The sequence below is a fragment of the Geotrypetes seraphini genome, chromosome 4 (assembly GCF_902459505.1).
Source record: "Geotrypetes seraphini chromosome 4, aGeoSer1.1, whole genome shotgun sequence".
Taxonomy (NCBI): domain Eukaryota; kingdom Metazoa; phylum Chordata; class Amphibia; order Gymnophiona; family Dermophiidae; genus Geotrypetes; species Geotrypetes seraphini.
This window is the reverse complement of record NC_047087.1, coordinates 97,749,089-97,776,502: the sequence shown is the minus strand read 5'-3', so window position 1 is coordinate 97,776,502 and position 27,414 is coordinate 97,749,089. Positions and strand designations below refer to the sequence as shown.

At 43.1% G+C, this 27,414-nt stretch overlaps 1 protein-coding gene across 7 annotated transcripts in view; it reads left to right on the top strand.

The window, feature by feature from the left end:
- The window catches only part of IGSF3 (immunoglobulin superfamily member 3), a 410,183-nt gene that overhangs the window by 308,727 nt on the left and 74,042 nt on the right, over positions 1-27,414 (top strand). For 6 of the 7 annotated variants that reach the window (XM_033942350.1, XM_033942352.1, XM_033942347.1 and 3 more), the window contains 2 exons: positions 3,286-3,684; positions 9,707-10,111. In XM_033942350.1, coding sequence (XP_033798241.1) covers positions 3,286-3,684; positions 9,707-10,111 — 804 coding nt within the window. The remainder of the gene's footprint in view (positions 1-3,285; positions 3,685-9,706; positions 10,112-27,414) is intronic. The other variant, XM_033942353.1, reaches the window with a different exon arrangement.

Below are 27,414 nucleotides of genomic sequence, written 5' to 3'. Positions count from 1 at the left end.
ATTGTCATCAATGCAAACTACTTCAGTATTGTTACTGAATATATAAGCTCACAATATGGGCCAAATAATGCTGAATTAACAGTTTTCGGACAGACTTGCAGCATCAACCCACAGAAAGTCTAAAAATAGAGGTAGAAAATCTATATACAGCATGATTTTTTTTTAAAACACTGTTATATTCATTATAGAATTGCAGATGCTTGCCCCCGACTTTAGCATCACTTGATTGGAGTGGCAACTATATCAGCCACTGTTTTCAAATAAACATTTGCCACGCAGCTACCAGTCCAATAAATACGACAAACTCACAGCCAAGAACCTGACAGATGTAAATGGAATGCCCAATTTATCTACCCTCTTCAAATACCAGCTAAGAAAGTTAAAATATAATTATGATGACACTAAATCAGAAAAACACACCCCATTCCACCCATTCATTCAAGCCCTGAGGGCGCCTACTCTATCTAAAAACAAACAAACATTCACTACTGTTCCCACTAACTTAAAATTTGGTCCAAGTCATTCTCATAAACATTCAGTCTCAGTATAAGAAAGGTTCATCTACTGAGTGGTCATAACCCATCCGTTGTGATGCCTAAGGAGCATTAGTTCAATTTCTACAAATATTACTTCTATGCCTGTATCGCAAATAAGGACATATGATCATATAAAGCACCAAACTTCACAATTATGAGCATAACCTTTCCCTGTTAAAGTTTGTACTATGAATCAAATATTATATGATATGGAATACTCATTATGGTGACTGAACTGGACATATCAATCTGGTTTTCAGGTAAGACTTTATCAGTAACCAAATAAGAAGATACTAACATGTTATGTTGGTTACAGGGCCTCTTATAAGCAAGTATTAACAAAGAGGCCAATATTAGGACCATGGGATGGAGGCCAAATAACTCCCATAGTTACCACTAAGCCCAGATATTCAATACTGGACTTTTTCCAGTGACCGGCATTGAATATTTGTTCTATTTTTGGCCAGCTGAAACTTAGCTGGCTAAGTCGATTTTAAGTGAAGGCTGGTTAAATTATAGTGGCTTAGAATAGACCAGCTTTTTGTGCAGCCCGATTTGGCCGCTAAACTTGACCAGTCAGCGCTTAAAATCAGTGGCTATCATGCAATATAGCTGGCTATGTTTTAGCCACTAAGCACTAATATTCAGCGGAGGTAACCAGCTATCTCTCGCTGATTAGCGCTTAGCTGGCCAAATGCTATTGAACCAGTCAGGAGTTGTTCCTGGCTGGTTGTATAGTTCTGGATATTGTACTGAAAGGGTCTGATTCTCAAAACTGCGCCATTAGTTAGGTGATGGTAGGTGCCCTAACTTAATTGGAGATAAACAGCGCATCGTTTAAAACCAATTAAAGAGTAATTTTTTAAAAAATGAAGGAGCCTCTAGGTGCCTACAAAGAATGCTTCCAAGTCCCGTCTATAGAGGCACCTACCGGCACCTATGTCAAAAGTAGGTGTGGTTTGCGCTGCAAGTGGAGGTAGGCGCCTCTGTAGACATGAGTGTCATCACAGGTAGGCATCGTAAATGTAGGCCTGTAAAACCCTGGCAATTCTGCAATCGTGATTGATGCACGAATGGCACCACTTTTGTAGGCAGCCACTGATAACAATGCCGTTTGCAGAATCTGGCCCAAAATATCTAGAAACAGTTATATTTGCAACAAAGATCAATTATGCCTCAAGGGCCTCTCATCACTTTCAAGTTACCTATTATATGGTGAAACATATAAATGATCTGAAGTCTTTAAGCAAGTCCTAATGTGACAGGGATGAGAACTCTCAAACCACACTAAACAACTGTCAGCAGATAATCCTAAAAATAGATGTTACAAAGTCTCTTGTTTAACCCTATCAAAAAAGGAGACACAATGAGCACTGATGACATAAGAAAATTGCAAAGTAGAATCATGGTTATTTAAAAAAATTGAAAAATGTATTGAATTCCAACTCTGATATTATTGTAATTTGCTGTGGTTCATTAATAATGTTGTTGGCTAAACCCACAACTGTTCAGAAGATGCAGCTTAAAGACTGGTGATGTTGGGAATCAAAATGGCCTCCTTTTATTTTTCCCACTGAAAACCAAGTAGATTCTAATCCGACCAATAAAGAAGATGGAACCTGTACAGTTCCAGAGTGAAAATCAAGGGTTCTCTGAATTTGTTTAATTGGTTCATCTTATGGGATATCAGAGTACAAAGACTCAATGTCCAAACTGACCAGAAAAACTATCAGACTTGGGTAAATGGACTTGCCCCAACAATTCAATAATACAAGAAGAATCATGAACAAGTAACAGAATAAAAGGCACAAATGACTATAAAATAAAGTATCTACAAATTTTGAAAGAGATTCAGGATTAGAACCAGTGCCCAATACACTTGTTTCTCCCTGGAGGGTTACACAAAGATTTCTTCACTTTTGGCAGAATATTTTTTAAAAATTAAGAACATGCGGGGACCTTTCATTATGAAAATATTTTTAATAGCATAAAATATCAAGTTTCAAGTTTATAATTTGTTATCCCACTCATTGGTTCAACCTTTTGAGCAGCGTTCAAAAATTCTATATTAAAGTGGAGAAATAGTAGAAAGAAAAGAAAGTTACAATCAGGAAAGAGAAAACTGAACCCCCCACACTTGTGCAATTTATGCCCAGTGCCCACAATCCAGTCTGGATTAGGCAAATGTATCTTGGACAAGGTGGGTCTTAAGACCAGATTTAAATTTCTCAACAGAGGATTCCAGTCTCAATAAAAGATGAAAAGAGCATTCAGTAAAGTGGGCCTAGGAACACTAAAATTAGTGCTTCTAATACAATCAAAATCATGTCTAAGGCTGGGTACTACTAAACAATTTTGTTGATGATCTAAGCTCTCGGGAAGGAGAATAAGATGGCAATTAAGGACCACTTGGTCCATCTCATTTGCCTGCTTGCCTTTGGTAATCAATTTCCTTGCTCTTTTACTGTTCTCTATGCTAAAGATGATCACTCCACTGCAAGAAATCATTCCTTTTTTCTGTGTGTTTATCCCCAAAGTCCAACTTCTCATTGGAGATGAGGAGCTCACTAGGGATATCCAGCTTCCCTGCTGCAGAGCAGAGATAGTCTGTAGGCATTCCCCGACATGGAACATAGTAAGCAGTAAGATCATGTTTGAGATGCCATTGCTTCTGTTCCTGGTATTTGTGGCTAGTTCTTCCGTCAACAGAGCGCCGAGAGTCTGATTCATTATCTCCTTCTTCCTGTAGAGAGCAGCATCGGTGTGGAGGTGACCAGTAACAGCACGGTCTTGGAAGGGGAGAGTTTACGCTTCTCCTGCAGTGTCCGCTCCCTTGCTGGACCTCAGAGTCGCCTCTCTGTCACCTGGCAGCTCCTGGACCGGCAGAACCAGCGCAGTGATGTGATCTGGCTGGACCGGGACGGCACACTACAGCCGGGTCCTTCCTATCGGGAACGTAATAGGTTTGGCGGTGTACAGATGGAACAGATGCAGCCTGACTTGTTCACCCTGGAGCTATTCAGCAGCCAGAAATCAGACGAGGGCCAGTACGAATGCCGAGTGGTAGAGTGGACTCACAACCTGGATGGAGAATGGCAGATTATTGGGGAAAAATCTGCTCATGCTACTGTGTTTGTGACTGCCTTGGGTGAGTGGCCGAAAAAGTGCTTTGGAGTTACCTGCCTTAAATTCTTTGTTTGTATTCCAGACGTGTGATGTAAGATTATTTATGTAGCATAAGGGTACAGAAAATGACAGCAGAAATTGACCAATGAGCTCATCTTTCTTGCTTGCTGCAATACCACCCATTCTGTTCGATCTTTGACTTTACCTACATTTTCTCTCTGCAAAGGATCCTCTGCGCTTGAAAGCATATCACTGTTCACAGCGCTTTACATCTGCAGTTGTACAGCTATATAACTCTTCCTCAAAAAGGATATAATCTATGTATAAATGTAGGTATCCCAAGTCATTGGGTTTGAACACACATGAGGTATATTTGAATATTTTAATATAGTTCTTAGATTCAGCATATTCCCAGTATATCTCATGCATATTCCTGATAGATATCCCAAGGACTACCCTGATCATTTTGAGAATCCCTGCCCAATGGCATTCAGACCTTGATGTTGAAACCACCAAGTTACATGACTCGCCTCTGAAGTGATAGCATTAGTCTAAGTAGTTTTTTGTAGTGATCAGAGAAGTAGCCCTCAGTGTTCACAGACATCCACCATAGGCATGCCAGGGTACAGGTTGTATTTATAGTGAAAATCCTTCCTTTTACTGGGATTCTTGCTGCCGGGTTCAGGATAGATGAATTGCTCCCATTCTTGGCAAAAGGTAATCGCGCAAGAATAAAATATGGGTGATGCAAACCCGCTCACTTTTCAAATTTCAGACCAGCTTAGAAAATGGCTAATGGTAGACTTGCTATTAGGTAATTTCCATCTTTATGTCTGAGCCGGGTTGGGGGAGAATGGACTGGTTAGGAGGGGAGAAAAGATTTACACTGACTAATCCATGAATCTGCTTTTCTTTTGTTCTAGCTGTCCCTTTTGTTTGCCCTTTCTCACTATCCTCCCACCCTGCTGATACCTTTACTCCATCCCCTTGCTCATGTGCATTTTCATTTCCCTTGCACTTTACCCCTGGCCTGCTATTTCTGTATACTGACCACTTACAGGCTCTGTTTTTTTTAAATTTTGTTTGTATCTAGTGAGAATGTTTCTCCAACTTGCAGGGTCATAACTCAGTTTTGTGTGTTATGCATGGCATGACCCAGTGAGCACAGAAAAGCACACCTGGTTCCATTATGTCTCCCCTTTCCCCCTTGCTACCTGCAATCATGCCTTATGCTTTGGACTCCAACTGCATGGATGTGAGGAAAGCTTGGTGACATAGTAGCTTAAAATCTGTTTCCAAGTCCTCTTAGATTACAAATAAATTAAATATGAAGTAGAGCAGTGGGGATGACCACCTGTCCTTGAGCAACCCTTTGATCTAGAGCAGTGTCCTGCAAACGTTTTGACACCGTGGCACATTAAACTTAGTGCTGCATTCGGAAGTGCATGGAGGCAGGGAGACAGAAAAGACAGGGAGGCAGAACAGGGAGACAAAAAAGAAAGAAAGGGGGGGCATGGAGACAGAAAGAAAGAAAGGGGGGCATGGAGACAGAAAGAAAGAAAGGGGGGCATGGAGACAGAAAGAAAGAAAGGGGGGCATGGAGACAGAAAGAAAGAAAGGGGGGCATGGAGACAAAGAAAGAAAGGGGGGCATAGAGACAGAAAGAAAGAAAGGGGACAGGGAGACAGAAAGTAAGAAAGGGGGGCAGGGAGACAGAAAGAAAGAAAGAAAGGGGAGGGGGGAGAGAGAGAGGAAGAAAAAGTTGGGGGAGGGAAAAGAGTGTGTCGGGTGGCAGGGGGCAGGCAGAGAGAGAGGAAGAAAAAGTTGGACTCATGGAAGGACAGAGATGTTGGTTGGGGAATGGAATGAGGTCTGGAGGAGATGAAGCATGCAGGAGGCAGAAAGAAGGGAAGAAATATTGGATGCACAGCCAGAAGAAGAAAGTGCAACCAGAGACTCATGAAATCACCAGACAACAAAGGTAGGAAAAATGATTTTATTTTAAATTTAGTGATCAAAATGTGTCCGTTTTGAGAATTTATATCTGCTGTCTATATTTTGCATTATGGCCCCCTTTTACTAAACCACAGTAGTGGATTTTAGTGCAAGGAACCTATGAGCGTCGAAAGCAGCACAGGGCATTCAGTGCAGCTCCCTGTGCTAAAAACCACTATTTAGTAAAAAGGGAGGGGGTATATTTGTCTATTTTTTTATAGTTGTTACTGAGGTGACATTGCATATTTTAAAGTCATCTGTCTTGACCTCTTTGAAAAACCCCCCGAATATAAATGATAATTAACATTTTCTCTGCGAACAATGTGCTTTGTGTTTTTTAAAATTTTATTGTTGGTAGATCATTTTGACTTGGTCATTTTAAAAGTAGCTCGCAAGCCAAAAAAGTGTGGGCACCCCTGATAATACATGTACTTTCTCTGTCCCCAGTGGGCTCACAACCTAACCTTTTTTTTTGGGGGGGGGGTAGCTGGGACAATGAAGGTTTACGCAACTTACCCAAGGTCACAAGGAGCTGTAGTGATTCCTAGGCCACTGCACTAACTGTTAAATCACTTCACTATCTATTTATATTTAAGCTAGATTGTTGGATATGGCCTGTAAAGGGCCAAACAGATACAGGAGGCTGTGTCTGCTTCTACTGGTTTCATTCCAGTTCAGCCAAACTCATAAGCAGCAGGTGATACAGACTGAAATTGGGATGCCTGAGGATAGGGGTTTTTTTTTAAGCCTTAACTCAGCTTCTGGAAACCCAATGTCTCTGGTAGGTGAGAGCAGCGAGCCCTGATGGGGCCCAGTTCTATAAGCTTTGTCCATTCTCTGAGGTTATTTACTTGCTGATCTGTGGAACCAGCTTTAGTGTGTCTAGTAATCATTTTAACTGTTGTCTTGCAAAGCACTAACCCAGTTCCCCCCAGGGATCAATTATATCAGTTCTTCCTCATTGTTTTGCCCTCATACCCCTGGGTTTTCCTCATTTTCTTTAATAAAGTGGTACCATAAATTCTGGGTTAATTTGCAGTTCTGTCTTGGTGCAGCAGCAATCAAAAAGGCAAACAGAATGTTAGCAGTTATTTGGGAAGAAATGGAGCATTATGTGCAATTCTGGTCACTGCATCTCAAAATGGATGGAAATGGAAGAACTAGAAAGTACAGACAGTGGCGTGTGGTGACATTTATGGCAGGGGATTCTGTAAATGAGCTAAACAGAGGTGACCAACCTTGGCCCTCGATAAGTGAAGTTTTCAAGATGTTCATAAAGAATATACATGTGATCTATTTGCATACATTGGAGGCAGTGCATGCAAATAATCTCATGCATATTCATTGAAATAACACCAAAAATGAAAGATCTATAGATATAAACACTAAAAAGCAATTTATTAAACATCATTTTTCATTAATTTCATATAAAAATGCCTATTCTCATAAACTACATTTTATCATCAATCATTTAACAATTTAACATTCAAAATCATATATCATTCACACACTATACACCCTCGCAATACAAATCAATACATAAAATTCATATGCAACACCTGTTCAAACGGGTTATGAAAGAGCAGTTAAATCAATGCGTGAAGTTCATATGCAACCCCCGCACCGACGAGTGGCTACAGTCTTTATTATTACTCCACTCTGCCTCACAAATCGCATCTGTTATAATCTTTAAAGTTCCTCCATCTGCTCATCGCAAACATCAAAGCTCGACACAGTTCTTTGTTTCGCCAATAGGCATCTTCAGGAGCTTGAATTGGTGACGGCTCCACTTCTACTTAATTTTCTACAATACATAATCACTTACAATAATTTTCAGTAAAATTTTAACTATAAAGCTACCAAACAGTCATATATTCAACATTATGAACCACAATATCTCATAAGTCATCATAACAGTCATAACGACAGCATGTAATGGTGAGACATACAAACCGGGATCATCCCAAGGAGCAACTGTTTGATCAACTTCCTCTAATCCTTCCATCTCCTGTTCCCCATATATATCTCTCAGTTGATTACCATATTCTCAGCTGATGCCATTCAACCTCTTTATTTAAGCCTCGGGGCTCTACCGTACCCCACACATGAATAAGTTTTTGCTCCTTCCGCAATAAAATTTCAGACACATTGCCACGTCTAAATAAATGGACCTTAATAAGAACCACAAATTTTAGATCATTAACCTCGTGTTTGTGTTGAATCCAATGGGCTAGCGCAAATTGCTCATATGCTGAGCAATGCGCTCCTTAATTTTTCTTTTACTTTGGCCCAGGTACCACTTCCCACATGGGTATGTGATCCCATAAACCACTTGGCTCATATTGCAATCAGTCCAATCCATTGGAGAAATCCTGAAAACGCGACTAAATTGAGGACCAAGGTTGAACACTCCTGTACTAAATGTTAGTGCAATACATAAGAGCTCCGACAAGGGGTGGGGGGAAAACCCCCCCCCACACTTTAATGCATAGTGTTCGTGCTGCCATTGGGGGGGTAAAACCCCCCACATTATAGACAAAACGGAACTTTTCTTGAAAAAAATCAGAAACTGTTCCGTTTTCTCTATAATGGGGGGTTGCACCCCCCACGCCCCCCAACGGCAGTGCGAACACTATAACACACACCCTGTCGGAGCTCTTAAAAAATAAGTTTTTCAGCGGCTTTCAGCAGCGCGCTTCTGTCTTGCGCTGAATTGTCAGCGCTGGATTGTTGGCGCGCTGGTGTCTTGCACGCCACTGACTATGAACCATGATTTGTGACCTTCTCTGGGAAAAGATGACTAAAGTCTCCAGAAACAGAAAATGAGGTTTTAATGGATTCTGTTAGAGCAAATAGTTTGGAATGCAATAATCCAAACTCTTATTATCTTATGTAAAAAAAAGTTATAGAAGTTCAAACATAACTTTTTCAGACTGTTTATGGACCCACATTATGAAAAATCGGCCAGTCTCAACATTTTGGATCCACTGCTTTAGTCACCTTTTCCTGAAGAAGGTCACATTTCTGCAGATGAAATTGAAATATGGTACATCTGAGCTAGATGCTTGAACCCGAGCAAAGATGAGGTAAAGGAGCCCGATAACTCAAATAGCGTAAATCAATCAAATGCAAAGGTCAAATATAGTCTGTGATACTGCAGTAGAATATGTAAATGGACAACCTACACCAGCTTTGTGATCCCAATCCACCATGGTTCTTTTTCTCACTTCTTAGCAATGGACTTTGCAACCACATAATTTATTTTGTGCGATACCCTGATTGAACCATATCAATAATAAATATTCTTTTACAGTATCTGCTGCTTGTGAGCAGAGGTACTTACAGTTCCATTGTAATACAGGCAGTACCAGGGTTAAGTCAAATTTGTATGTAACTCAGAACTTGTAGATTTTAAGATTCTTGTTACTTACGGTACCTCTGTTCTCAGCTGGCAAAAGGGCCCACTGTCCCTTCCAGTGTTCCTCAAAGGTACAGCATGCACAACCACACACTATTCTTAATGCGGCCATGCATCATTCCTGAATCTGCTACGAGAAGTGTAGGAGTCTATGCCACTGGAAATACTGTTCAGTGAAATCAAATGAAGCCGTAACTGCATTTTTAAAGTATGAGTTGTACTGAAGTCGAGCATCTGTAACTTGGGGACTGCCTGTAATCTCTTTGATATAATACTGAGTCCTGCTGGGTGCATTTATTTAGGGCTTTTTTTATCCCGTTCTCCCCAATGAGCTCAAAATGGGTTACAGGTGAACATATATAATGTACAGTCAAGATGGGTTACAATTTGACATACTTACATACCATTTGACATACTATATCAAAGACCATGTCCTTTAATTTTTTTTCAATTTATCCTCTATATCTTCTTTCATTTTTAACAATGTGCTCCTTGTTTTATCAATAATCGAAACTATCAGGTCTAGGTAGCATTTATTAGGAATAGAAATCCACTTAATATTAAACTCCTCATCCTGATCCTTCAAATCAATATATTTTGCCCTTAAAAGGTCTTTCTTTTCTTTCTTCAGACACTGGATTTGCTGTCACGGCTATCTCTCGTACCCCTGGAGTGATCTACAATGACTCCTTTGATCTGCAGTGTATCCTCAAGCCGCACTATCCCTCTTGGGTCCCCGTGTCCGTCACGTGGCGTTTCCAGCTAGCAGGCTCTGCTGAATTCCACGACCTGGTCACCTTCACCCGAGATGGCGGCATCCAGTGGGGGGACCGCTATGCCAACTTCCGCACCAGAACCGCCATTGAGAAAGCAGAGTCCAGCAATAATGTCCGACTGAGCATCAGCAGAGCTAGCGACTCGGAGGCGGGCAAGTACCAGTGCGTGGCTGAACTGTGGAGGAAGAATTACAACAACAGTTGGAACAGACTGACAGAGCGGACATCAAACTTACTGGAGATCAGAGTCCAGCGGCCAGGTAAGGAGTTTGAACTGCTCATGAGGATAGAGCTAGTGGTGCCACGTAGCCATAGGTGGGGCCGGGTGTCTGGGCCTCCTACTTTAGACCCAGGCCCCATCAAAATCAGCCATCTTGCTTGTTGTGTCTGGCAGGGATCCCCAAAGATTATTTATTTATTTATATACCACTTATATCTTAAGTGGTTTTATATTCAGGTACTTTATCATATTTCCTTATCTGTTCCGGCGGGCTCAAACTCTATCTAGTGTACCTGGGGCAATGGGAGGATTAAGTGATTTGCCCAGGGTCACAAGGAGCAGTGAAGGATTTGAACCCACAACCTCAGGGTGCCGAGGCTGTAGCTCTAACCACTGCACCACACCCTTCTATCAACCAGTAACCTGAACTGTCTAAGTTCTGCGACTGGCAGCAGTGTTCCCAGGCTACTGCTGCCGTTGCTGGTGTGCAAAATCCAAGGGTGCGCAGGAGGCAGCCAGCAGACACTGCCACTGGTTGCAGAGCTTGGAGAACTTTTGGCAGTGGACTAGAGGAGGTGGAAGTCGTCAGCTGGAAGGGCTTGGAAGTCCCCACCAGCTCAAGTATTTATATTTTGTATTTGGAGGTGGGGAGGGGGGCGTAGGGTGCAGGGGGGTTCATAGACAAAAGTGCGCACCGACAAAGGTGCACCGACAACCCAGCGCAGACAACTGAGCACAAGGCGGAAGCACGCCAAAGAAAAACAGTATTTTAAGGTGCTCTGATGGGGGGTGTTGGTGGGGAACCCCCCCCCCCCCACTTTACTTAACAGAGATCGCACAGGTGTTGTGGGGGGTTTGGGGGGTTGTAACCCCCCTCATTTACTGAAAACTTAACTTTTTTGCTCTTTTTAGGGAAAAAGTGAAGTTTTCAGTATAATGTGGGGGGATTACATCCCCCCAAACCCTCCACAATGCCGACGTGATCTCTGTTAAGTAAAGTGGGGGGGTTCCCCACCAACACCCCCCGTCGGAGTACCTTAAAATGCTGTTTTTCTTCGGCGAGCTTCCACCTTGCGCTCAGTTGTCTGCGCTGGGTTGTCAGCGCGCCTTTGTCGGCGCTCACTTTTGACCTGTCACCGTGCAGGGGAAAGGCTGGGAGAAAATTTAGTGCCCACCCACTTTGGGCTCAGGCTTCCCCTCCCCCCCCCTTTCAACCCTCTGGCTATGCCACTGGGTAGAGCACATGTCTAGATCTTAGCTAAACAATGTAAATAACATTTAAGTAGGGACAGCTATCAACCTACCATTCCCCAATACTCATTACTGCTCAATACTTTTTTTTATGCTAGTTTTGAAAGTAAAGGTATCTATATATTTCTACTTAGAAAATTAACCCAGGGATAAGCCATACACTGACATTACCACCTGCATTTTTTTTATGTTTCTTCCATGGAAAGTGATGTATATTGATTTGAAAGTGCAAGCTGCATTCATCATTTTCCATCCCTCCTCCCTCAACCTAAACGCACCTTGAAATGCAGCCAAAAGCATGCATAGTGTGGAAGAGCCAGGTGTATTTTACCCAGGTTAAGGGTGGGCAGTTTTTTTAGACTGCTCCTTTACCCGGGCAAATGGCTTAGGAAATTTGTCCTAATTGGGAGTAATTTTAAAACAAGATGTCTATATCAAATCTTGCCTATTTTAATAGGGCAAGAATGAACTCCAGTATTTAAAAATCTCACTGAAGAGGAAAAAAAAAAAAAATGTAACTCTTCAACAAATGGAAAACTTATTATAAACACATTTGCTATCTTAATACATACCGGAAAAAGTACAAATTAAAAAGTCAAGAAATAGGAGTCTGTTTGAGGTGGCCATAACAGTCATTTCATGTTTCAATCTAACAGCCCAATGGTCAAGGCCACTTCAGCATAACTTTACTACAGGGCAACAACGTTTCATCTAAGCTCACATCATAAGTCTCAGGTTTTAGTGTGTGTCTGTGTATTCATTTTCAAAAAGTCACATTCTCTTTATAAAAATCAGTAATCCCAGCAAAATGGTATACCCAATTTTTTGTAAAGAGCACACGATAAATTTTGAAAATTCATACATAGACGCACATTAAAATAGGAGACTGATGACACAAGTGCAGATGAAATGTATTGCGCCTAAGTTAGGATGATATGGTATTGACTGTTGGGATGCTATATTTGTGATGTGAAATGACCTGACTTTGGTCTCCCATTTCTTTCACAATATGCATTATGCAAATATGCATTATGCAAATATGCATTTATGCATATTTTTTTAATTAAAGCTTAGCGCATTCTAATGAATAATAGCACGTGCTAAATATTGCACATCCTATTTTATACCTATGGACCAAGTGGCATTTAATGCACGCTAATGTCCATTAGCACATACTGAGCTTTAATAAAAGGGCCCTAAGTTAGTAAGCTTGTTATGTGATTTTGCATTTGGAGTGGAACTTATATTTTTGTTGAACTTATCTTTTAAAAGCAGTGTAGGTGTCTTGTATGCCTCTAGGAAATATCTGCTCTGAAGAAGGAGTGAATGTACAGGTACTCAATGTGTACACATGGGCATTTTATAAAATATGTGTGTATATTGTAACTGCCCCAGCTTCACCCACACTAGGCCTCCAGGAACACCACTTCAGTGGCACAGCTAGAACATTGGTGGCTCATGAGAAAAAATATTGAAGCCCTCATCATTTCTCTTTCTCCTCCCCCTCATCACTTCTCTTTTCCCTCCCCTCTACACCCTGGGCACATTATTTCTCTTTCTTCTTCCTTCACCCCCACCCCTCCCCAGGCCATCATTTTAATCTATTCCTTTCCCCTTTACCTCACAGGTGAATAACTTCTCATTCATCCCCATCATCGTTCCCTCTATCTCTCCCTCTATTCTCTTCCCCTAGTCTACCTTAAAAGTGTCTTCCACAAGGTTCCCGGTAGCAACAGGAATTCAGAAATTCTGCGGGTGAGCCTGCTTGGAGCTTCTCTTCTTATGTGAACCACCCCTCTGACACAATTTCTGGTTTACGTGGGGGCAGTTTGTGGCAGAAGAAAGTCTTCAAGCAGGCCGCCAGCAGCATTTCTGAATTCTTGCTTCTGCGAGGAACCTCATGGAAGACATGTTGAGGATAGATTAGGAAAATTAGATCACAGAAAGGGAGGGGAGAAGAGAGAGAGAAGCACTGGACCACCTGCACTTGGGGGGGAAAAAAAACTCTGGTTTTTCAATTGTCAATTTGAAGTGTCTGCTGGCAGCCAGCCTGGCCTTTCAAAAACCGTCCAAGCTGGCTGAATACTGGCCACCCACTCCACACGGTTGCTATGCCACTGCACCACCTGTGCAGACTGCACAAAACTAGGCACAGTCTTGTGGTGTATCTGCTTTTCTCTTTGGCAGACTCCCTGTTCAGTTTTATAAAAACTGTTTTCCAGGTGTAAAACATACTTTACACATTGAAAAAAGCTTTATCAAATCACCCTTGTCATGTTCATTATTGTGAAGCAGTAGTTACTGGGGTGTGTCTCCTAATGCTTTTTAGCTGCTGCTGGGACAGTGATACCCATAGCTATCATTTGTACCCACATCAAGGCTTTCCCCTATTTTTAATTCTCAGGCCCTTCCTGACTAATCATATCACTGACAAGCCACTGCACTTTCTGGAACTTGGTACATTCTTATTATGCAGTGGTGGAGACATGCTGCCCTCCCAACCCCCTCAATGACTGAGTGCTGTCTTTGTAGATTCTCCACCCATACATAGCCTGGACAGCAGAAGCCAGGCTTAAAAATCCAGCCTTCTGAAGCCAGATTTCCACCTTCTGACCAGGTGGTTGACATCTCCCACAGACATACGAAGTCACATTCAATTAAGCCCTATCTCCAGCTCCCATGCTTAAGTGACCCAGTCTCACACATTGCCAGGGAGCAGAGAAGGAGACAATCTGGCTCTCTTCAGTTTCATTTTCCTAGTATTCCCATGGCTTGGCATCTCTCTGTGCCCCCACGCCGTGGTTTTCCAGCCTTGTTTGTGGCAGTAGTGCTGCAGAGAGGAGGCTTCCAGCCAGCATGGAGCCTTTCTTCTGCTGCATCCCACTGCCTCTGACACTATTCCAGTTTCTGGGGCAGGGAACAGTACTGAAACACTTCTGGTCACTTTGAATGACTCAATCTGCGCCTCCCTTGACCAGCAGTACTCCATAATTGTCATCTTTCTGGATCCCTCCTTCGCCTTCAACATTGTCGACACTCTCTCCTTTTAACTCATCTTTATGCCCTTGGAATCCAATGTGCTGTGTATTCTTGGTTCACTGACTGTCTTTCAAACCTTAAATTTAGCTTTTTCATGACAACTCCCTTTCACCAGTTCTTTCACTTCTATCTGGTGTCCGTCAGGGATCTTATCTTTCAATTACACCAATGAGCCTCACATTTTGTACCGTATCTCTGATATACCTCTGCCCAGTCCACTATTAACACTTGTCTCTCAGCTGTCTCTCCCTGACTTAAAGAAAACAATCTTGTTCTTAATGCTACCAAATTTGAGGTTATCACCCTTTCTTAGCCTCCCACTCTCCTCTTCCACTGTGTCCTACGCTAGATGGACACTCCTTGTTATTTTGTGGCAGTATCAAAATTCTCAGTGTAATGTTTGATCCTTCAAACCACAGATAGATGCTATCATCTGCTGTTCTTTTTTCACCCTCCACAGCATTCACCTCTTCATTCCTTTTTTGATCGCTCTCTTATACAAACTCTCCTTCTCTCCATCATCATCTCACATATTGATTACTGCAATTCTCTTTATTGCCAGTCTTCCTCTTTACTCCCTCAAATGGCTAGTTGACCGCTGTAAAAGTTCTCCACTCAGCCCATCGCTTCACTCCTGGTACTTCCCTACTTCAATCAGAAAACTGGCTCCGGGTCTCTGCTCGCATTAAATTTAAACTTTCTGTTTGTTCTTCAAGTCCCATTATCTTACTGCCCCTTCCTAAATGATCCCTCTTAATCCCTCACACACTTTCTCTCTGTCTTTCTTATCCTGTTTTTAGTGTAAACCTCCCAGTTGCTACTGTAAATTATTTATGGTGTTCGGGGGAGGGGGCAGAACAAGCGGTATATCAAGTCTCTGAAAATAAATAAAGATACCAGGTCAGCCAAAAGCCACATCTCTTCAGCGTTGCTAGTCACAGTTAAGGTTTGAGGGATTACCGGGGGAGTGGGGGAGGGATGTGGCACTGGAGAAAATGAATCCACAAAGAAACCATTCAATAAAAATAAGATATAAATTCATTCACATATTATGTTAATGTGATCCATATAAACCAATCAGTAAGTATAATATAGTATAACTGCTTTAAAATCATTATAACTTTATTAATAACATCATTAATCCATCAGCAATAAGCATACTAACAAACATACACCTAAAAAGATAAAGGAGACAAAGGAATCCACTAAATTCATGACATAAAAAAGATATTCAAAAGTCACTTAGCTCGAGTTGATCGTTGTGTGATGATGTTATACATAAGTCACATAACTCAAGTTAGTTCAGTCTTTGGCTCACGTAATCTCAAAGACGAAGCCAAAGGGGCAATGTAGAATCCTGAGTCATCCAGCAAACAAAGTCACATGCTAGAAGTTCGTGAAAATTCAAGTGAAGATAAATCCCAAAGAGTTAAAGTGCAAGTGCAACAAAGTAATCCAGAGTGAACAAACGCTTTATCCAATTACCATAAGACCTTCCAAATTCTCTCCTCCTCAGAAAATTAGGAAATGTTGGGCTGCAGGAGTAGGGGAAGAAAAGTGAGAGAGAGGGAGCCAGGTGAGGAAAAAGGAAAGAATAACTGGGATGGTGGGGGAAAGAACAAATGCCAGGACTTGGGGGGAGAGAACGAGATGCCAGGATACTGAGGGGAGATGCTAGGATAGAGGAAGAGTTGCCAGGACCTGCAGAAAAAGAAGAAAGAGGGAGAGGTGCTGGACCTACAAAGGGGAGATAGAACAGGAGTGAGGGAAAAGAGAGGAACACTTGTTGAACCCCTGGAGGAAAGGAAGAGAGAGGGGAAGAGATGGTGGCATGTGGGGTAGCGGGCATAGAAACAGAGAATAATTATGTTGGACAGGGCAAAAATAAGGACACAGAGGTGGGAGATGCTCAACATGGTGGGTAGATAGGGGAAAGTACACAGGGGTGAAGCAGAGAAAAGATGGATGGTGGACTTGGAGAAAAATTAAGTACCAAATGAACAAGACACTTAAGAGAAGAAAGAGGAAAGCAAAAATTAGAGACTGGGACCAACACAATTAGAAAAATAAAATGATCAGATGACAAAGGTACAAAAAATAATTTTATTTTCTATTTATTATTAGCATTTGTCAGTTTTTGGAATGTGCAGAATTGGTTTTAGACATGACTGGGGCTTGCAAGAAAAAACTCGTTCATTAGCCTTCGATCTCCAACATAGTGGTGGTAAACCATTGCCATTTGATAGCCGCAGGGTGACATCATCAAATCTGGTGGCCATACTGTTTTGTTGGTGCTGCTCTTAACTCTTGGCAAAGGAGAGTGTGAATGTGCTTTTCTCACACTGGCTGTATGTAAACCTGTCAGACCAAACAAACCAGTCAAAGTGTTCAGTAAATTGACGGCGTTTTGAGTGATGGCAGCTCACAGGTCTGCCCCACCCCTGGAAACCTGGAGGGCTGACCTTTCAAGTGAGGCTAACCGAAGCCCACATCTAGGGTTATCATATGGCTCCAGAAAAAGGAGACTAGATTGAGACATCCAGATTTTACTTCCTTTGAAAGCAATTGAAGTAAAAAGGACAGAGTGAGGCATCTGGGTTTTACTCCATTGAAAGCAATGGAAGTAAAACCCAGATGTCTCAATCCATCCTCCTTTTTCTGGAGCCATTTGGTAACCCTACCCATATCACTTTCCTAGTGCTCCTAAATTAAAAACTCTGCCTATCCTAGTTAGAAAACGTATGCTCCCCGCTGCTCAGTGATGCTGAAAATATTTGCAGAGTTTGCACTGGTGATGGATAGCACTGCATTTGCTGCAGGAGAAACCATTCTCCACTCTCTCTAACATAGGCCAGTCCCTCTCTTGCAGTTCCCATACCAACTAATTGCCTTCTCCATTTGGTATAGAACATCTCCAGGTTTTTTACCCACTATAACAAGAGTTGCATTCTGAAGTTTTTCTCTCCATTTTGTGTTTGTTTGTAACAGAAAATGTGCTTTTATTTATTCAATAATGATAACATTTTACTTAACTGCTATTTGAATGAACAAGGTCCATCAAGGCGATTTACTGTCTAAAGTGCAGTCCATACCCCATATACATGTAGCAATTTGAAATGCTTCTTTTCTATTCCTCTCTTTTTTTTATTTGAAAGCTTTTTTTTTTTTATAAGAAAATAGAATTTTGATCCATTATTTAACAGCAACAATTTCCACAAAGCTCTACATTAAGTCAACAACAAATATGAACAAATATAAAAGAACAAAGAAGTCTTTTTGCAGCAAATACTCTTGCATTAATCCATATTCTTTCATATCAAATCTCCTACCTAGTCCTACTATGCTTCCCATTCAGTACTCCTGTTTCTGATAAAAAGCTCAGGCTGGCCAGACGGGTATCAGGAAATCTCTTAAAAACCTGTCCCCTCCCTGAGCCAAAAATCACGAGTACTTGCTATCCCAAAAAAACCCACACTGATATTTCTCGCCCTTTCCCACATTATGCAAGTCAGCTTCTCCTTTACCCATATTTACCATACTCCAGTTGGTTTTATTTTCCTTCAGCGAAAGCGTGCCATTTTAAGAAATTTTTAGATAGGACTCTGGCTTTTCAGGCAGGAGTAATGAATTCATGTTTGAATGCTCTTATTACTCCAACCCTCACTTACCATCAATTTTGGAAAGATTTTTTAAAACTTATCTATTTAAACAATACAATATTTAATAGATTTCAAAATTATTATGATAGGCGGATTTTTTTATTATTTTTATGGAGTAAGGTTTACAGTTGCTTATCTATTTTAGTATAAATAATCTGGATTGTGCATATTTTATTTTGAATAAGTTAGGGTTGTACTTTGTTAGTCAGTATCTTTTATTAAATTGTGTTATTTCCTTTTATAAGACATTGTTATTGGATCTATATTTTAATTACTTGATGTAATTACTATTGTGTAAACCACCAAGAACTGATGGTTTGGTGCTATATAAAAATAAACTATTATTATTATTATTATCAATGCTGACATGGAAGGAGACAGTGCAGATTTCTATCTTGGTGCTATATAGTGATTTGTGACCACCAACAGTCACCTTAACAATCTGGATTGGAGTAGAGTTACCAGATTTTGTTAAGCTAAAACCCAGACACATGGCCCTGTCCTCAGCCCTACCCCAGCCCCACCAAAGTCACGCCCTGTTGCATCCCAGCCCCCCCCCCCAACCTCTTCTCCTCTCTCATCGAGTTTGGAGCTGCGTCTGGAGGGCCTCTGAGCATGCGCAGATGTGAAGCAATGATGTCACACCCATGCACGCATGAATGTGACATCATCGCGTCACACCCGCACATGCTCGGAGGCCTTCCAGATGCAGCCCTGAACTTGGAAAACCCGGATGAACTGCTGCTTTTAAAAAATCCATCCAGACACCAAAACAGTCCTCTAAAAAAGAGGACATGTCTGTGTAAATCCGGACTGCTGGCAACCCTAGATCGGAAGCACTGTGCTATCTAACACAAAACAGATCAGGGAGTCTCAAACTTAACCCCTTGACTTGCCTCTAAAACCCGTTCATCTTAGCACATGCCCAGCAGGATCCTTCAGTTCAAGGTATATTTACTTCAGGTTTAGCAGGGGTTGAAGTACTGTCAGTATAACTTTTATTTTTATATCAATTTGCTCATATTCTGGTGAAGATACATATCTCAGAAATGTTCACTAAAATCTGCCCTCACAGAGCTTTTGCTATCTGGTTTCCTGTCTTGCCTCTAGCTCTATAAATTTATGTTTAACATTATCTGAATTCCTCTGAATTTTATGGAGATTACCGTATTTTCACGCATATAATGCGCGCGTTATACACGATTTTACAAACCGTGTATAACCATGCACGTTATCCCCTTTTTTTTTTTACATAGTTCCCCCCCCCGACGTCCAATTCACCCCCCGCAGGACCACTCGCACCCGCACCCCGAAGGACCGCTCGCGCTCGAACACGCACCCCCACCCGAAGGACCGCTCGCACCCCCACAGCCTCCCCACCCCCCCATCATGTAGAAGTTTCCTACCGTCGTCCTGCTGTTTCCTCTGCTGGCGGTCCTGCCCCTTCTCTTAGCCCTGCGTCTATGGGCTAAAGGAGAGTCGGGCTGGCCAGAGGAGAGTCGGGGGAGCGAAAGGAGAGTCGGGCAGCGACGGGAGAGTCGGGGCGGCATGCGCGGTATAGAGGTGTGTGCGGTATATAAAAATTTTGAAATAATGTTTATTAGAAGCAGTTGCAACACAGATGACACAGATACCCAGCAGTACAATATCACCAGGTCCAAATAGAGGGAATACAAATTCCAACAATACACGATCTGGTAAACTCAGAAAAAGAAAGTAAAAGCAGCCAAGCTCTGAGCCAGTCAGTCACAATCTGCAAAGTTTTAATTATTCAAAGAAAGAAGAACAGAAGCAACCCCCCAGCCATACCAAATGCACACACCCCTCCAACACTCCATACAAAACGCAACAATCACTCCACAACCACACACTCCCCCACACATCCACCATCATGCCCCCCAGAAGGAGGAACGAGATACAGAGATTAAGAAAGAGAAAGAACTGTAGAATCAAGAACGGGTATCCAGCTGTGCCCCCATATCCCCGGGACACAGCGACAAAGCCGTCTTCCATAGCCCCACATAGCAGCGCTGATCAATGCGTCCCCCCCGTGGAGAAAGGTGAATTTCAAATTGTGCTACCTGGGCCATCCGATGGAGCCAATGAGTAAAAGAGGCCACCTGATCAGACACCCAATATTGCAAGAGAAGCTTTTTCACCAAAAGGAAGGCTAAATAAAGAAATTTCTGCTGAGGAGTCGAAAAACCAGCCTCCTCCAAAACTCTCAAATCGCCCAACAAGAGCATGCCATAATCACGTGGGACAGGACGGTGCACTATGCGCTCCAGAAAAGGAATAGCCTGCAGCCACAAATCAGTGGACGGGCATTCCAAAAAATGATGGGTCAAAGTCCCAGCAGCACGGCAACACCTGATGCAGACATCCCCCTCCCAAAGGCCCATACGAGCCCCATGCTTCCGCAAAATATATGCCCTATGTAATATCTTAAACTGCATTTCCCGAAGATCGGACGAGCCCCCCATGGTTCCAAGAGGACCAAACAATGCAAGAAACGCGCTCCGATCCCCCAGGAAGCCCAGTTCCCTCCGCCATACAGCGGCCACATCATCAAGGGCGCCCACAGGCAATTGTGCCCGCAACAGCCGACCCCATGTCGACAGTCTGTTCTGAGCCGGCGGAACCAGAAAGAATAATGCATCCAAGGGACCACAGAGCCAAGCATCCCCCCACTTCTGAGTTAGCGTAGTATAATAGTGGCGTATCTGAAGGTACACCCAAAAATGAGTATGGGGCAGATTCCATCTCTTCTGAAGTTGAGCATAAGAAGGAAATACTACCCCATCTCCTCCATCCCAAACATCCCTCAAGGTCCGACACCCCCGCTCCTCCCACACCCTGAGGCGAGAAGGACCCATCCCCGGAACAAAAGCAAGGTTACCACACAAAGGCAGGAGTATCGACGCAGCAGGCGTTTTCCGCTGCTGTCGCCTCCACCATCTCCACACCAACCGAATCGGCTGGAGGAGAGCCAGTGTCGAGGAACCCCCGGGAACCGCCGAAGGCGGCAAATGTAGAAGGGCCAAGAAGGAGTGCGGCGCACACCAGGAAGCGAGCCAGCCCCCCGGAGCATACTTATGATGGCCAGTCCAACCCTCCTGAATGAAACGAAACAGAGCCGCTACATTGTAATGTCGAACATCTGGGAGATTCAAGCCCCCCTGCGATCTATCCAGCATCAATTTAGCATAACTAATACAAGCCCTCTTGCGCCTCCAAATAAAAGTAGAAATAGTGGAACAAAAAACCCGCACATCCCGGGCAGAGAGCCATAGGGGGAGAGTCTGTAAGGGGTACAAGATTTTGGGCAGAAGAACCATTTTGGTGAGGGCAACTCTACCCCACAAGCCCAACGGTAACTCCCTCCAACGTTCACACTGGGCCGCGATGTGCTCAAGAGGTCGACGAACATTGTACTGATACAGGAGGGATAAGTCAGGTGTCAAATACACCCCTAGATACCGCAACGGCCCTCTGACAGGCGGTATGGAAAGAGCAGAGTGCCATGCCTCCCCGTGAGTTGAATCCAGAGGCAACAGTTCGGACTTGGCACAATTAACCCGCAGGCCCGAGAAATTACCGAAAGTACGAACCACCCCGAGCGCTCGCTCCAAATCATCGAGGGGATGATCCAGATAAAGTAAGATGTCATCTGCGAAGAGGTTAATCAGACTCTCCCTGTCACCTATCCGAATTCCCCTAATGGAAGGATCAGTGCGCAACCTGGCCGCCAAAGGTTCGAGGGCTAGCACAAAAAGTAACGGGGAAAGGGGACACCCCTGCCGAGTGCCTCTACCTAAAGGAAAAGAAGCGGTAAGACCCCCATTCACCAGCAAACGCGCCTGCGGGTGGAGATATAAACTACAAATCCATTCATGATAGCGGCCGACCATTCCATATTGTTGCAGAACCCAGAATAAATACTGCCACGAAATGCTGTCAAAGGCCTTTTCCATGTCTAAACCAACTATAGCCGAGCGAAAGGAGAGTCGGGCAGCGACGGGAGAGTCGGGGCGGCATGCGCGGTATAGAGGTGTGTGCGGTATATAAAAATTTATTTACATAAATTACAGTTCCCTGCGCGCTATACACGGGTGCGCGGTATATGAGTGAAAATACGGTAACCCTTTTGATGTATGTAATTTGTTTTTTGGGGCATAGTATGTCACACACTGACACCGGCTTCTCCAAACATTCATGAGCCTCGTTAGGGGCCGATGCTCAAAACTACTGCTAGTGTTAACATACAGTTAACTCTGAGTTTGTACACAACAACATACAGCGCCAATTTCTCACTTGATGGACGCGCTAAAGATGACCACAAATTGTATTTAAATGGATGTTAATGAGGTCAGTAAGTATTCCTTCCCAATCCACAAAAAATAAAACTGCTGCAATCACAGAAGGAAATGATGGCCCATAATGCTGATCAAAGGCAGAAGGAAAGGGTTTCAGAAGGCTTCTTGTCAGTATCTCACATTAAACTATGTGTTTTGACTTATTTTGCAATCAGAACGAAGCCCATGCAGCTTTAAGCCCTGATAGTGAGAAACAAGCACACACCCATGAGTACGAGCAAAATTGAAAGCGAGAACATACATCGGCACCAGTTTAAATGCAAACAATTTTTGAAAGACTCATATTTAAAAGCCTAATGGTCAGTGCAATGGACTTTGATCTGATGAAACTGGGTTCAATTCCCACGGCAGCTCCTTGTGACCCTGGGCAAGTCACCTAACACTCCATTGCCCCAGGTACAAAAACAGATTGTAAGCTCACTAGGGACAGAGAAAGAATCTGTATATAATGTGTATAGCACTGCTTACGTCTAGTAGTGCTATAGAAATTAGTGGTAGTAGTAAAAGTGCAGAAGAACAGCGCCAATGTGTCTTTGCATTTCTGTTTTTTGTCTACTTGCGCACAAGAGATGCACTTGCTGCAAAACTAGGGTTGCTATATTTTTTCTACCCAAGGAGGATGTGTGCTCCGCCCTGTTCTGCCCCTGGCCCCACCCCATGCATATGATGTCATCATGTCGCCTATGCAGATGCCCTCCAGATGCGGCCCTGATCTCTATGGTTTTCAAAACCTGGACAAACTGCCTGGTTTTGAATACCCATCAGGACGCCTGGACAGTCCTCTAAAAAGATGGCAAGTCCAGGTAAATACAGGCCTCTGCAAAACCTTTCTGCACATTTGCCAGATATGCTCCTCCCCTTGCTTTCAGTTTGTTAGTGCAAACTAACCACACATATTATTTGTATATCATGTCCTTTGAGTATCGCTTGAGCTATTTTTCTGTGCTATTGCACTATGAGGTTTTGCATTGTTGGCTTTTAGCACCTGGCTTTGAGCATTGGATCCTTAGGTTACAAAATCTTTTTTTGTTATATCCCTCTCCACTGAAGTCTGTCTTGTTGGTTTATTTATCCCCCAGCTTATCCTGACAGTGTGCCAATTTTGTCCTCATGGGAGGAAGTCCAATAAATATTCTTCCAAAATATACAACCCATCACCCCAATGAACCTCCATAAACATATAAGCAAGCACCCTCTTCGACCCCACACATCCTTTCGGTGTTGCCTCTCTCCAACACACACTTTCTCTTATATTATCTTTTCTGTTTTGGATGCTGACTTGCTTTCTGCATTCCTACCTCTTTGTCTCTGTAATATGTCAGTAATTAGGGGGGTGGGGAGGAGTGCTTAGTAATAAGTTGCAAAATGGAAGCCCTCTGTCTGGGAGCAAGGGACTAGCTTAATGGGAATCCACATCCATTAGATGCTGAAGCCGCTGCCTTGGCTGTTGCACTGTTCTAAGCATCTTTATGGTACATGAGTGAGGAATGGGCTGTCCGATTACTTTTTATTAAAAAACAACAACAACCCAACCACCTCCCTGCAGAGATGCTCTCACATAATCCTGAGCCTTTGCTGGCATTCTTCCCGAATAGCAGGGTCACTTTATCTGTAATCTAATGAATGCCGTCTGACCTTCCTGGGCTTACTGTTCTCAGGGAAAAGCTTTTTATTTAATTTTTATTATTTTGGTCCCACTGGATTACTTTTATCGTTGTCTTTTGTCAGTGTTTCATAAGCTGGCTTCTGCACGTCGTTGCTTTTTATTTTTTTGCAAGTTGCCTCCTGAATCATTGAATCCTGGTCTTTCTGGCCCTTATGAGAAATATATTTACTCTTCTTCTCCAAGTACATTCTCTCCCCAGCCTGAAGCTTATGCATAGAACGGGCTTGTTCTTCTGCACAAGGATTGTCCTTGTCAGTGACTTAGTAGATAATGGCAGAAAAAGATCAGTCTGCCAATCCAGTTTGCATAATTCTTCCTGCCCATGCTGCAAGGATATAATTATGCAATATATAGCTCAGCTCATATAATTATGCAATCTATAGCTCAGTGACTATAACATATCACTCCTTTGGAGGAAAGGCGGGAGAGGGAGATATGATAAAGACATTTAAATACCTATGTGGTGTAAATGCACATGAGTTGAGTCTCATTTGAAAGGAAGCTCTAGAATGAAAGGGCATAGGATGAAGTTAAGAGTTGATAAGCTTAGAAGTAATCCCAGGAACCCCTGCAAATTTCAAAAAGGCAGGAGAGGACAGGTGGAGAGGTAGCAGAGAGTAGCTAGAGCGCTGGTGGGTGAAGAAAATCACTTGCGGTCTGCTCTGACTGACTCATCTTTTAGTAAAGTCGGGCTACACCAATCATGAACTGCTTTGCCACGCAGCGCCTGATTGGTGTAGCACAACTGTACTACAGGAAGAGGCGGTCAGAGCAGACCGCGAATGAGTGAATTTGCAAATTCACAGGGGAACACTGTACTTTTTTTTTACAGAAAAGGTGGTAGATGCATGGAATAGTCTCCTGGAAGAGGTGGTGGAGACAGAGACCATGTCTGAAGTCAAGAAAGCATGAGATAGGCACATAGGATCTCTTAGAGAGAGGAAGAGACAATGGTTACTGTGGATGGGCAGACCGGATGGGCCATTTGGCCTTTATCTGCCATCATGTTTCTATATTTATACAGGACAACTTTTGTTATCTTCTCCTTAGGAGTTTACCATCTTAGCAAGTTCCTAACCCATGTCTAACCACAAGACTATGTAATTAATCTAAATACCAATAATATTATGACTGTGAATTTCTAGCCTTGAAGTCCCCTGTGTAGCCTGCCAAATACTCAGCATTTCCATTAGGACTTCTAGATTTTCTTGTACTTACAATCTACCACTTAGATCCAGATGTTGGGTACTGTGTTTCAGCCATCGCAGCTTGCCAGACAGAACCAGCTGCATGGTTGCCTCTAACTTTCCATGTTATCTAATAGTCATTTATTCTGGCAGTCCCAGTTCTCATTGTGGAATCAATCAATTAGGACATTTTTTAAAAAATTTTTAAATCTCTTTATTGAGCTTTTGTTTTATTGAGAATACGACACAACAATCTTGCAAACTTTAAATATAAACAGATGTTAAAGTTCCAACACAAGAATTAAAGCTCCTCTCTCAGTATCTCTCCCCCTTCATCTAACCTAAACTCTCACTCCCAACCACTACTCACACCTAACCCCAGAACATCCTCTTCCTCCCCCACCCCCCAAATATTCCAAATAACTCTCCAGCAAGGTCCATTCTTCACCATCTTTGCAATATCTTTGGTGTCTAATGTTCATCAGCTTCTACTACTGCTATTAATTATTTCTATAGCGCTACCAGATGCATGCACTGCTGTACAGAGTCACAAAGAAGAAAGTCCCTGCTCGAAATAGCTTACAATCTAAACAGACAAGACTGACAAACAGGATATCATGGATACAGTGAATGGGAACGGTTAATCTGCTGGCTGGGTTGGTGGGCAGTGGGGAGTAGGGTTATGGATTGAAGGCTGTATACAGAAAGTGGGTTTTCAATCTGCTTTTAAACAAGGGAAGGGGCTTGGTGGACAAACTTGGGTAATTTATTTCAGGCAAATGGAGCAGCTAGATGAAAGGAACAAAGTCTGGAATTGACAGTGGAGGAGAAGGGTACAGCTAAGAGCAGCTTATCCGAGGAACAAGGTTCTCTGGGAGGTGTATAAGGAGAGAAGAGAGGAAAGATATTGAGGAGCAGCAGAATGAACACACTTGTAGGTCAGTAATAGAAAGTTGAACTGTATGCGAAGGTGGATAGGGAGCCAATGAATTGATTTAAGGAGAGGGGTGACATGAGTGTTACGAGGTTGATAGAAGGTGAGTCATGCAGCTTCTCCATGCAAATTATAAAGTCCAGGTATTCTTTTCAAATTTGCAGTGCTGGTGCCTTCAATTGAAGGCTACCAGATGTCAGGGGAAACTCAGACATGTCCTCTTTTTCGAGGACTGCCTGGGTGCCCGGATGGTTTTTTTAAAAATGGGGGAGTGTGTCCAGGTTCAGCTGGCTCTCCCAACTCTCTCACTTACTTCCTCCCCATGGCCATCCACTGTAATTTAATCTTCAAGCAGCCGGAAGCAGTAACATGCTGAGCCTGCTGCTGCTGGCCTGTCCTGGAAGCTGACTTTCTGCAAGCCTTGTCTACGTGGTAGCAAGAAATCACTGCAGAGAGATGGCTTCCGGGGCAGGGAGGGCGCAAGTGTGGCGTACATGCAAGAAACCCCTCAAACATCTCACAGCTGAAAGAATTCTGCATTGAGGAGTAGGCCAAACTTTCCTCAGACTGATGTCAGAGACTGGTAGATGGCTACAAGAAGCATCCCATTGCAGTTATTTCAGCCAAAGTGGGGCAACTAGCTATTAGGGTGTAGGAAGTCCTAATTTATTCCTCAGTTAGAATTCACATTTTTTGTGGATATCTTTTGTTTCATGATTAAATCAAGGAAAACTTTTGGGCTGGATTCACTAACCCCCGATTCCGTGTCTGATCCGTGCCCGATTGCATGAAGGCCGACAAATTCACAAAACGCCTGCATGCAAATGTGGATGATTGTTGACACGCCCCCCACCCACCGCACGGATCGCTAGAGATGGTCTGCGCATGCATCTAAGTCCCGCAACTTTTTTTAAAAAAAACTTTTACTTTTTAACAGCCCAGCGAGCTTGTGGTTTTAACCCGCTTTAAACCCGTGGGTTAAAACCATGGGCTCACAGTGAAGGGAAGGGCAGGATATCAGGGCTGAGACAGGCCAGAGAGCAGATCGGGGCAGGCAGGAGATCAGGGCTGAGATGGGCCAGAGAGCAGATCGGGCAGACAGGAAATCAGGGCTGAGACGAGGCAGCGAGCAGATCGGGGCAGGCAGGAGATCAGGGCTGAGACGGGGCAGAGAAGCAGGGCAGCAGAAGGCAGGACAGTCGGAAAAGACCTCAGTGACTGGTCCTCAGCA